The 12,759-nt window shown below is 42.6% G+C and overlaps 1 protein-coding gene across 9 annotated transcripts; it reads right to left on the bottom strand.

Annotated features, from left to right (window-relative positions):
- Positions 1-2,838: 2,838 nt before the first annotated feature.
- LOC141937877 (uncharacterized) lies at positions 2,839-12,493 on the bottom strand. Of its 9 annotated transcripts, none has more exons than XM_074856154.1 (3): positions 11,894-12,493; positions 7,059-8,596; positions 2,839-6,086 (listed from the first exon to the last, which is right to left on the bottom strand). In XM_074856154.1, the coding sequence occupies exon 3, from the start codon at positions 4,996-4,998 to the stop codon at positions 3,409-3,411; it is 1,590 nt and encodes a 529-aa protein (XP_074712255.1). In that variant the 5' UTR covers positions 4,999-6,086; positions 7,059-8,596; positions 11,894-12,493; the 3' UTR covers positions 2,839-3,408. The 9 variants fall into 6 exon arrangements, with proteins under 9 accessions (XP_074712255.1, XP_074712263.1, XP_074712256.1 ...); XM_074856155.1 differs by having other exon boundaries at positions 7,087-8,596; XM_074856158.1 differs by having other exon boundaries at positions 2,839-6,076; positions 7,087-8,596.
- Between the last annotated feature and the right edge of the window lie 266 nt (positions 12,494-12,759).

Raw genomic sequence — 12,759 nt, 5'->3', positions numbered from 1 at the left:
GGTCTTTAACCAATAATTGAGGGGTTGCTTAAGGATGGACTGCTGGAACCCTGCGTGTCCCCTTTCAACACCCCCATTTTGCCAATTTGAAAAATAGATGGTTCTTATCGATTGGTACAAGACTTAAAAAAAGGTAAATGAAATAGTCAAAAAGAGATATCCTGTAGTACCAAACCCGTATACTCTGATGAGTAAAATACCACATGGACACAGATGGTTCAGTGTTATAGACTTAAAGGATGCTTTTTGGGCTTGCCCATTAGATCCAGAAAGTAGGATTTATTTGCCTTTGAATGGGAAGACCCCCAGACAGGGCGTAAACAACAGTTGAGGTGGACTGTTCTACCTCAAGGATTTACAGAATCCTCTAACTTATTTGGGCAGATATTGGAACAAACTGTGGAACAATTTAAGCGACCTTAAGGGGACATGTTACTACAGTATGTGGATGACATTTTACTCTCCGGGGAGGGGCAGTCTGAGGTGAAAATAGCCACTGATGGACTCCTTAATTTTCTGGGAAAACAAGGGTTAAGGGTCTCAAAGGCCAAACTCCAATATATAGAAAATGAAGTTAAGTATTTGGGCCATTTAATTACAGAAGGGAGACGAAAAATAAATCCCGAAGGGATTCAAGGGATAATTAATCTACCGCTCCCCAGAACTAAGAAAGAATTAAGAAAGTTTTTGGGATTGACTGGGTATTGTCTCCTATGGATTGAGGCCTATGCACAGAAAACAAAGGGGTTGTATCTTAAACTCCTGGATGAGGAACCAAAACCTAGCGCTCCTTCCCCTCCACCAGCAGCCGAACCCGTAATCAAGAAAAGCAGAAACAATTAGAAAATAGTGGGGCAGAGGTTTGGGAAGGCGTTGGCGGCGGCGGGCGGCCCCTAGGACCGCGGCACGACCCCACGCCAGGACGCGGCCCCCCGCGGTGCCGCAGGGAGGGGGCCCGGCCGCGGCTGCACCCCCGCGGGGGCTGCGCCGAGCGCTGCGGTCTGAGCGCGCTGCTGGAGGAGCCCGGCCGGGGAATAAAGCGGCCAGCGAGAAAAGGAAAAAAAAAAATAATAATAATAAAAAAAAAATTACAAATGTATTCGGGAGTAGACCCTGCATGCATCCCCGGTGGGGGAGGCTTTATTAAAAACTTAATTCGTGACCAAATTATGGAGAGATATTAGAAAGAAGTTAGAAAAATTCGATGATTGGCAAGAGCGGGGTCTACAGGAATTCTTAAGAGAAGCGCAGGAGGTGCGTGTTAGAAGAGATGAGAATAAGTTTCAGAAACTAAAAGAAACACTGGCTGAGCCTCCAGTGTTAAGTTTGTTGGATGTTAAAAAGCCTTTTCAATTATTTATAACTACCTCAAATCAAACTGCTTATGGGGTTCTGCCCCAAGATTGGGCTGGAAGTAAGAAACCAATTGGATATTTTTCAAAATTATTAGATCCCTTAAGCAGGGGCTGGCCAACATACTTACAATCTTTAGTGGCAGCAGCCTTACTGATTGAAAGGGCACAAAAGGTGACTTTTGGAGCTATTATCACAGTTTTCCCCTCACAGTTTTCCCCTCATAATGTGCGTGGGGTACTGCAGCAAAAGGCTGAGAAATGGCTCACTGATAGTCGACTATTGAAATATGAGACTATATTAATGAGAGCACCAGAATTAGAACTGAGAGTAAGCGGTGCTCAAAACCCTACTCAATTTTTATATGGAGATCCTAGGGGTGAATTAAGTCACAATTGCATTGAAGCAATAGAATTACAAAGAACGATAAGCCCTGATCTAGAACAAACTGAATCAAATTCAAAGGTTGTTTATATGTAATGGAACAAGAAGTAGATTATAGGAAAAAGATATATAACCCTCAGGAGTTAACCAAGACTCAAAAATTGGGGACCACTGTGGTGAATGGGAAGTGGATCCTTCTAGACAATAGGGATACAAGGAGAATTGCAGAGGACTCTGCAAACCAGACCAGAACTAAAACAAAACTTTTGGGTGATAGGTACAGTGTAAAAGAGATTAATGAAAACCAGTTAAGTATTCGAGCCACAAACAATAAGAAAGATCTTGATAGCTGTTCAGTGCGTACCATTAATGGCACATCATGGATAAAAAGCAGGCACTCTGATCTTTTACCTGGTGACACAAATGTTAATGAATATGACCCTAAAATCAATATGTTTGAGAAAACTGAATGTATGTCATGTATTTCTACCAGCAAAACAATTTCTGCAATGAATGAAAGGATCCAAATAGATTTCACAGAACTACCGAAAGTTAGGAGATGCAAATATTTACTGGTAATAGTAGATCAATTAACTCACTGGGTAGAAGCTTTTCCTACCACCAGAGCGACTGCCCAGTCAGTAGCTAAAATATTACTGGAACAAATTATACCATGATTTGGAATTGTAAAAGTATTTGATTCGGAGCAGGGTACTCATTTTACATCAAAAATTATAAAGTTAATTACAGAAGCTCTGGGCATCACTTGGGAATATCACACTCCATGGCATCCACAAAGTCATAGATGGGTAGAGCGAATGAATCAAACCTTGAAACAACAGTTACCTAAATTAATGATAGAAACCAAATTCTCATGGATTAAATGCTCACCCTTAGCCTTACTTCATATTAGGACTATGCCGAATTCAGAGAGAGGCCTCTCACCTTTTGAGATGTTATATGGGATGCCATATTCCCAAGGTATGCCTCTAGGGCATCCATTAATAGAAGACATGAGGATTCAACAATATATTAAAACTATTGAGAAAAACCTAAAAGAATTAAGAATAATGACGTGCGGAGTCATGACTTTACAACCAGTAAGGTTATACAGAAGGTATGTTTATTCAGCGCTGGGTGCACGGGGGATCGCTCCTCCACAAATGTGCACATTTTGGAGCGAAAAGCAGCTCCTTTCTATAGCGTAAGTGTTTACATATTCATGATAATCCCGAGAATAGGGAGAGATATTACAATTAGTTTTGAGAAATCATTATCATAAATCCCGCCCCAAGTCCCTCCCCGTTGCGCCTGCGCAATGTCTCCTGATGGTCTTGGGCAGGGGTCTTCAGGATGAAGATTGAAGATTTCTCTTCTTCCTCTTATGACTTTTCACCCAATTAGGTCTCTTCAGCATGTCAATTTAACATTCTTTGAATTCCCCTTCCTTATCTTGGGACTCAGTAGTTGCAGCTCCTCCCTTATCTCAAGAGCCCATCCTGCTGAGAGCCCACCCTGCTGAGAGGCCTGTATCTATTTTGTTAAGGTTTCTCACTTCAATTCCCCCCTTTCTTTTCCTAGTAGTAAATTCTTTTACTTCTTTCGTTAGCTAAAATTCACTCATAATCTTTATACTAACTACTGAAATTATTCCTAACTCTAATACTTATCTTATAGTTTAAATCTAGTTTTCAGGGCCTTACTGTTTTTTGGTATCGGAGTAAAGTGAAGAGCCTCGTATATAGCCTGTATGCGTTTGGTAAGTCTCCAATTCCAGACATATATGGCTATAGTGAGAATTAATAGGATTGCTACTGCTATTAGCAATGCTATAATTGGGTGGAGAGCTATAGTAAGTATTCCAGTAGCTGTAGGTGACCACCCAAGGAGAGTATCCCACCAGTGGTGATCAGTGGTTTTCTGTACTTGTGTTAGAATCTCATGAATTTGTTCTGTATCATGTTTTACTACAACTAACATTTCTTTTCCTTTCCTTTTTACATCTTCTAGGATGGAGATTAAGTCTTTATGTTGCAACATTTCTTTAATCCTATCCAAATTCATTCCTATAGAGACAGGATCTATTTTTCTAATCAAGGTATAATCTGATTTTATTACCTGAGAGGTTAGTACTGGGATAGTATAGGTAAAATCACACCCTTCAATTTTTGTGAAATTACATACACAATGATTGGAATAGTTTCCTATCTTTACCTTAAAATAGCCATCTATGAGCACACTTGTGCAAAGGGTACGAAGACATATGCACCCTTCTCCTATATATATCATGACTGTATCACTGTTTATGGATGACTGTATTTCAAAATGACACTCTTTCTGATGTGTGTCTAAGCACATGTCTTCGGCCTGTATGCCGTTCCCTTCACAAACGTATCCCTGCTGGCCCATATTAATGCATAGTTCTGTGTTGACGGTTTGCCATTTATCCCCTTGCTTCCATGCCCATCTCCCATGCCCTACTGGACTGATTATCATTTCCCCATGGTTTAGCCCTATAGAGGTAATAGGGTATATGCTATGCTGGGCAGCTTCTACAACTGTTAATACAAACGCAATTATTTTGTCATTCTGTCTTTTATATGTAAAATTCACCAGTTTCCACCAGGACTGCAACTCCCTCTCTTGAGGTTTTGCCTTATCCCAAATTATCTTTCTAATCTCTGTTGGGAAGATTCCTTCTTCGCCTTCTCTTAAGATATCGGAAATGACAATTTGCATCCACATTTGTGCCTGGATGCAACTAAGGGCCCAGGATATGTCTTTTGGTATCATTTTCAATCTTTCTACTATCATCAAATGGTCCTTAATATTGGTTTTTTCCCAATCAGGGAGTAGTTTAGACGTCAGCCATTCGTGATTCCCTAAGGCTAACAAGGATGATATCAAAGGTTGTTTTAGTTTGACCAGTTCTCCGGTTGCGGATGCTAGTTTGTTCATTATTACTTCTGAGTCTATGCTGTTTAGTATTCCTAGTCTTGTTCCTAGGACCCCTGTCACATCCCTTTTTGACCTCATAGTGCGAGATTTTAACCACTCTCTCCATCTCTCCTGTGTTGCTTTTATAAATGGGAGGCATTTTTGGTGGACACCTGACATATCTAGTTGCAAATGTAATTCTGTTTGCTTCAGTGACCATTTAGGATTGTACAATACAATCTGCTGTCCTGTTTTCCGAATTATGTGTGGGCCTGTTTCATAAATATGGTATCCAGGGTATGGGGGAGCTATTGGCTTTACCATTGTTGTTATTGTTGGTTTAACCGTCGTCGTTGTTGGCTTTATTGGCCTTGTTCCATTTTTAATTCTAAAAATTATGTTTTCATCCGGACGTTTCCATATACAGCTGACTTCTACTGTCTCAGTTAATGAAAAACTCAGCCAAGTTGGTTCAGCTTGGACTTGGATCCGAAATTTAAATTTTAACCCATTTCCCTGTCATTTCCATAGGCATTCCACTGTAACATTTTGTTCTAAAATGTGGTCGTGCCAACACTCAAGCTTACTATTACCACAGTCTGTAACAATTTTACCCTGTGAGGTTGAAATTGAGATCTGGGTGGACCCACTATATTTGGTTCCATCCACCATTCGACATCCTATGCTAATTTCTTCCCCGGATATCCCCCATATCTGAGGGATTCCTTCACCTTCATTCCATATTCCCTTTTTATATACATAACCTCCAGAACCCTCTTTGTACATGACCACAGTAGCTAAAGTTAGCCCTCGTATTTCTGATTTTTTTCCTATTGTCTCTGTGTATGCCAAATGAGCTTGTGACCATGGCCACTTGTCATTGCTAACACCCGGGGTGCTACAGCATCCCAGTTCACAGCATTTCCATAAATCGAACAATCGTTTAGAAAACCTTGAGATTTGTTTCCGACTAGGGGGTGGAGTTACAACACTTATAATACTTGCTGGTTCAAAACCGTTCCTTGCACAACCTACTAACATTCCTCCTTTTTTTGCCATGATCTCATACTTTCCTGTTTCCTCATCCCAGACCCATGAGTCATTCAAAAATGGAGTCGCTTGTATTGCTACTACTGCTAGATGTGGTTTTTGCTTATTTGGTCGAAACATATGCAGTGATGACAAAGAAGAACTGCTTCCCACTGTCATATCTTGACTCAATATTATGACCGAGATAAGAATAATTTCCCTGGTTGGACTTGCGTGATTTTCCATTGGGACTTAGGTGCCTTCTTCACTCGTGAGTGATGAATCCAGGCGTTCTGTTCCTTGATTTTGATAGCCGTGTAAGAGGTCAGCAGTACTTGAAACGGTCCTTCCCACTGTGGTTCCAGGGTCTTATCTGCAAAAGACTTTACATATACAAAATCGCCAGGTGATATCTTATGTACGGGTCCATCAAGCCCCCTGCCTCTTGTACTGTATACATGTTTCTCAATCTTTCTGAGTTGTTTGCTCAACTCTATGAGGTACCCATTCATTATTTCCTCCCCTACTTGTGATGATATCCCCATCTTTACAGAATACGGTCTTCCATATAGAATTTCAAAAGAACTTATCCCTTCCTTGGCTCTGGGCCTTGTCCTGATTCGTAAGAGTGCCAGAGGCAAAGACTGTGGCCAAGCCAAATTTGCTTCTTGTCCCAATTTCACAATCTGTTGTTTAATCAAGTGATTCATTTTCTCTACCTGGCCACTCGATTGTGGTCGATAAGGTGTATGCAGCTGCCAATCAATTCCTAACAGCAAACTCACTTGTTGAACTATTTTTGATATAAAGTGTGATCCTCTATCTGAGGACATTGCTGATGGTACACCAAACCTTGGAATGATTTCTTGTAGCAAGACTTTGGTGACCTCTCGGGCTTTTGCCGTTCTACAGGTAAATGCTTCTGGCCATCCTGAAAAAGTATCTGTTAATACTAACAAATACCGGTACCCCCCTTTCCTTGGGAGTTCCGAAAAATGAATTTGCCACTGTTGCCCAGGCAGGTTACCTCTGCCTATCTGTCCTACTTCGAATTTTGGGCCTCCTTTGGGGTTAGTCTGAAGGCAAAGATCACACTGTTGAGTTACTTGCCTCACTGTCGTATACAGATTTCTTGCAACAATCTTCCCAATTAAGTATTTATATAATGCTTCCGTCCCCCAATGACGCTTCCTATGTTCTTCCCAAACTACCGCCCATATCATGTGTGAAGGGACTATGATTTTCTTCTGTGAGGTAATAGCCCATCCATCCTGATTATATTTTCCATCTAAATCCTCTATAAGTTTAAGGTCTTCCTTATTGTAGTGGGGTTTTTTCCCCTAGTGTGACCTTACCATTTGGGATTAGTGCTCCCTCGGTTACCTGTTCCATCCGTGCCACTCGTTTTGCCTCTCTGTCCGCGAGCTCATTGCCTCTTTTTATATTCGATTGTACTTTCTGGTGCGCCTTTATATGCATAATAGCCACCCTTTCTGGTAATTGAATGGCTTCTAAGAGTTTCAGAATCTCTGTGGCATGTTTGATGGTTTTTCCTTGAGAGTTCAAAAGTCCTCTTTCCTTCCAGACGGCCCCATGAGCATGCACCACTCCAAATGCATATTTCGAATCAGTCCATATGTTGATTTCTAGCCCTTTAGCTCTCTCAAGGGCCTTTGTTAAGGCAATTATTTCGGCTTTCTGGGCTGAAGTTGAAGCAGGTAGTGGCCCAGAATCCAGGACTTTGCTGGTTGTTGTGACTGCATACCCTGAGTATCGGGTACCGCTTACCATATAACTGCTTCCATCGGTAAACCAATCATTGGCTCCCTCCAACGGAGTGTCTTTCAGATCTGGTCGGCTGGAGTACACGGCTTCAATAGTTTCTAGGCAGTCATGTTCTAAAAGTTCCCCGTTCCTGCCATCTAGGAAAGAAGCTGGGTTGACAATGTTAGTCACCACTATTTCTACATCATCTAGCTCTGCCATGATAGCCTGGTACCTCAGGTATCTCTGTGGTGACAACCAGTGACCACCTTTAGCTTCTAAGACTGCTGATACAGTGTGGGAGACAAACACAGTCATTTTCTGACCCAGGGTAAATTTACGAGCTTCCTGGATATTCAAGATTATGGCTGCCACTGCTCTGAGACATCCTGGCCATCCTTTCGCAGCCTTGTCTAATTGCTTGGAGAAATAGGCCACAGCCCTTCGATAGGGCCCAAGATCTTGGGTTAGGATTCCCAAAGCTATTCCCTGTTTTTCGTGCGAGAATAGAGAGAAAGGTTTACTCACATCTGGGAGTCCAAGTGCAGGTGCTGACATCAGGGCCTTTTTCAAGTCCTTATAGGCCCTGTCAGCATCTGGGGTCCATTCTAATCTGTTTCTGCCTGTGCCTGCCTTAATAAGGTCATACAGAGGTTTGACCAGGAGCCCATAGTTGTATATCCAAAGCCTACACCACCCAGTCATGCCTAAAAAGGTGCGCAGTTCTTTCACAGTTCTGGGTTGTGGTGTTTGGCAAATTGCCTCTTTTCGGGATTGCCCCAGGGTACGGACTCCCGCACTTATTTCATAGCCCATATAGACAACCTGTTGTTGTACCACTTGTGCCTTCTTCTGGGAGACTCTATACCCCTGTAGACCCAAAAAGTTTAGGAGGCTCACCGTCCAGGCGATACATCCTTCTCTGGTTTCCGTAGCGACAAGCAGGTCATCCACGTATTGGAGAATCTTGCCTTTGTCAGGTGGCTGGTCCCAGCTTTCAAGATCTTTAGCTAATTGATTGCCAAATATCGTGGGGCTGTTCTTAAATCCTTGAGGCAGCACCGTCCAAGTTAGTTGAGTTTTGCGACCTGTTTTGTGATTTTCCCATTCAAAAGCAAATAATTTCTGGCTAGACTCGTGGAGAGAGAGGCAAAAGAAGGCATCTTTTAAATCTAGAACGGTAAACCAGGCTAGTTCCTGGGTTAAGGTGGTGAGCAAGGTATAAGGGTTAGCCACTACAGGATATAAATCTTCGGTTATTTTATTAATTGCTCTTAGATCCTGCACCACCCGGTAGGACCCATCTGGTTTCTTTACTGGAAGGATAGGGGAATTGAAATCGGATTCACATTCCTTCAGCAATCCCTGATCTAAAAATCTCTCAATGATGGGCTGAATGCCTTCCCAATCCTCCCTTTTTAGAGGATATTGTTTTATCCTTACTGGTTTTTGCCCTTCTTTTAATTTTACTATAACTAGCATAGCATTTTTAGCCTGCCCTGGTATATCTGTTGCCCATACTCCGGGGTATACCTGGTCCATAATGTCTTTACTAATTACTTCTTCTTTTATTGGAAGATCTGTTAAAAGTAAGTTTATCATTTGTATATATTGTTGATTATTTACCTTCAGAGTAACTTCCCCTTTTTTGAATGTAATTGTAGCTTTCAATTGTTCCAAAAGATCTCTTCCCAGAAGAGCTTTAGGTGAATTTGGTAGATACAAGAATTTATGTATACCCATTTGCTTTCCCAATTTATATTTTAATGGCTTACAAAAATAAGCTTTTTCAGTTTGTCCAGTAGCTCCTTTTACCATCACATATTCTTCTCCTAGGGGCATCAGAGCTTGATTAAGTACTGAATAAGTTGCTCCGGTATCTACTAAAAATTCTATTTCTTTTTGTTCTTTCCCTAGCTTTATTGTAACCAGTGGATCCGCTAGGGTGGACTCCTCCGGTCCCTGTCAATCTGTATCTATTGATGCAAGTACTTTCCTTTTCCGCTTTTGTTTCAGACAGGCAGCCTTCCAGTGTCCTCTTTCTTTACAAAATGCACACTGGTCTTTATCCAGAAACCCCTTCTTAAATTTTCTCCCCTTTAGTTCATCTATTACTGCCACCACTCTTCGTTGCCCCTTCCTATATTCGTCTTCCCTATTGCTAAACACCCTCCATGCTTCATTCAGTAATACTTCTAGGTTCCTGCTTTCCGTGGTGCGTAGTTTCTGTAACTTACGCCTGATATCCCCTGTGGATTGCCCCAAAAATAATGATACCAGCTGTTGTATTCCTGCTTCGGATCCTGGGTCTAGTGGCGTATTTCGGCGCATCACTTCCCTTAGCCGATCCAGGAATTCAGAAGGTGATTCCGAAGGACCCTGCTTAATTGCATATAATGCTGACCAATTTATATTTTTGGGCATGGCCCTTTCCAATCCTTTTAAGATTAAATCCTGGTATCCTTTTAACCTGTCCATTTGAGCAGAACTGTTTGGATTCCACCTTGGGTCCTGAAGGGGAAAGAAATCCTTAACCTCGTTCCCCGTGGTTCTGCAACAGTCTGAGGCCAAATCACCTGCTGCTTTCAGAACCAATTGTTTCTCGGTCTCTGTTAGGTAATCCAGTAGTAGCTGTATATCATTCCAATCAGGATTATGTTGTTTCAGTATAAACTGAAATTGTCTGGTCACGCTTATTGGGTCACTTCGGAACTCCTTTACAGCTCTTTTCCAATTTTCTAAATCTGTGGTGGAAAAGCGTATTTGTATTAGCATGGCTCCCCCATCAGGACGGACTGCCTCCCTGAGGGGTGCCTGAAGAATTGTTTGAGCAGATTTTCCCCGTGTGCGGGAAGATACCGGGCTACCTGGGGGAGAGGGGGTAGGAGTAGGGTCTGAATCTGAGTCTTGTTCTTGTTTTTGTGGCGGTGGAGGAGACTGCTTTTGTGGGGGAGGCTTAAATAAGTCTGTCAGGTCGGGGTCTGATCCTTGGTGCACCTTTCCAATTTTTGTACATCTCTGGCCAAAACTACATGCTGAGCATTGTCTCAGTTTTCCTTTTAATCCTTTATTGTTTTCTCACTCCAAAGCGAGCACCAAGGGATCTTGTGATATGATTAGACCACAATCTTTTTGCCAATCTGGATGATTACGGATAGTGAAAAACATGTCTGCATATGATACTTCATCCCACTTCCCCTCCCTTCTTAAGAACAACATTAATTGTAGGAGGGTATTATAGTCCAAAGTTCCATTTAGTGGCCATTGTGCCCCATTTTCCAGTTTATAAAGTGGCCACCACTGATTGCAATATTTTATGAGAGTCTTTTTATTTTCTGTACCCCCAGACTTAATGATATCTTTCCAATGCATTAGTATACATCCTAAGGGGCCTCTTTTTAGGACTTTTTTACTGTGGGTATTTCCCATCCTGCTCCCACCTCTATCCTAAAGAGTTTGTTTCAGATTAAAGTGGGAACAAATGGGGAACACTCCTATACTTTCTCTTTACGCTTGTAATTTCCCAATTTTATTCCGAAGTACAACCTATCTCAACTGCGACAACCGTAATATTGGTACAGGCAATTACTTCAATTAAAACAAGCCGAACCCAGCGGCTTTTACACCATACACAGAGTCAGTGTGTTACCACAGAATATGGCAACAAACAACAAAGGATTACAACGATTATTATTCCAGCTATTATCCCACCAACTGTCGTCAGGGACATACAACTCATCATACCAGCCTCATACACTCTTAATATGTTAAGTTGGATATCCCCCTACAACCACTTTGCTCGCCTGGCAGCTGAATTCGCTTCATTCGTCTCCGGCCGTTCTCCTCGCAGAGAATACGGAAACTCGGATTAGAACTCCACACTCGCTTCGCAGCTGTGCTGCGTCTCACTCACACTCTGCAAGCACTCAGTCACACAGTTACTTAAAGGGCCCGTCTTGCTTTTTACTCACACTCATGCTACAAAATGTACCAATTAAGATAAGAGCCAAATTCGCATATCACATAAGTCGTAAACCATTCATCGTTTATCACAGGTATAAAGCCAGTTAACTTAAATGTAACACATATAATTTCAATATTTCAATTTCCCATGGGTTACAACAGATGATATGAATGATAGCTATCCCGTTTAACACCCTAAACAGAGCTCTTTCCGAGGCGCCTTAACCAGACTGGGTACCCCTCTAGGCTGTGCGCCAGACGTCTCTGCGCGCCTTAGCAGCCACCCGTGGGACCACGCTGTGCACCAGACGTCTCTGCGCGCCTTACCAGTCGCCCGTGGGACCGCGCTACTTATGCTGTGCGCCAGACGTCTCTGCACGCCTTACCAGCAGCGCATGGGACTATGTTGTGCACCAGACGTCTCTGCGCGCCTTACCAGCCTCCCGTTACCCTTTAAACATACCTTTGTCCGTAGTTTAGATGGCTCTTGTCTGCCCCCGCAGTGAATGGCTGAGAGCGGAGTTCCTCCGAGAATTCCCGGGCTGTGGCTAGGACGTCCGTTCCTCAGTTGTTCCGGCAGCCGAGCAGAGAGAGTCCCATCTGGGTCGCCAAAATGACGTGCGGAGTCACGACTTTACAACCAGTAAGGTTATACAGAAGGTATGTTTATTCAGCGCTGGGTGCACGGGGGATCGCTCCTCCACAAACGTGCACATTTTGGAGCGAAAAGCAGCTCCTTTCTATAGCGTAAGTGTTTACATATTCATGATAATCCCGAGAATAGGGAGAGATATTACAATTAGTTTTGAGAAATCATTATCATAAATCCCGCCCCAAGTCCCTCCCCGTTGCGCCTGCGCAGTGTCTCCTGATGGTCTTGGGCAGGGGTCTTCAGGATGAAGATTGAAGATTTCTCTTCTTCCTCTTATGACTTTTCACCCAATTAGGTCTCTTCAGCATGTCAATTTAACATTCTTTGAATTCCCCTTCCTTATCTTGGGACTCAGTAGTTGCAGCTCCTCCCTTATCTCAAGAGCCCATCCTGCTGAGAGCCCACCCTGCTGAGAGGCCTGTATCTATTTTGTTAAGGTTTCTCACTTCAATAAAAAGAATGTTAGCCCAGACAACTCCTTTAGGATTTGCAGTACACAAAATACAACCTGGAGATAAAGTAATGATCAAAACTTGGAAGGAGGAAAGCTTATTTCCTAGATGGGAAGGACCATTCCTTGTATTATTGACTACGGAGACAGCTATAAGAACTGCTGAAAGAGGATGGACTCATATTTCCAGGGTAAAAGGACCAGTTACAGGTGAACCCAATTAGAA

This window comes from Strix uralensis, chromosome Z, assembly GCF_047716275.1.
Source record: "Strix uralensis isolate ZFMK-TIS-50842 chromosome Z, bStrUra1, whole genome shotgun sequence".
Lineage (NCBI taxonomy): Eukaryota > Metazoa > Chordata > Aves > Strigiformes > Strigidae > Strix > Strix uralensis.
Note: the sequence above shows the minus strand (reverse complement) of the source record. Positions and strands in the feature narration are given on the sequence as shown.

Bases quoted from the DNA above. Each gene is read 5' to 3' on its own strand.
- LOC141937877 (XM_074856154.1), bottom strand. From the start codon at position 4,998: ATGGTAAAGCCAATAGCTCCCCCATACCCTGGATACCATATTTATGAA.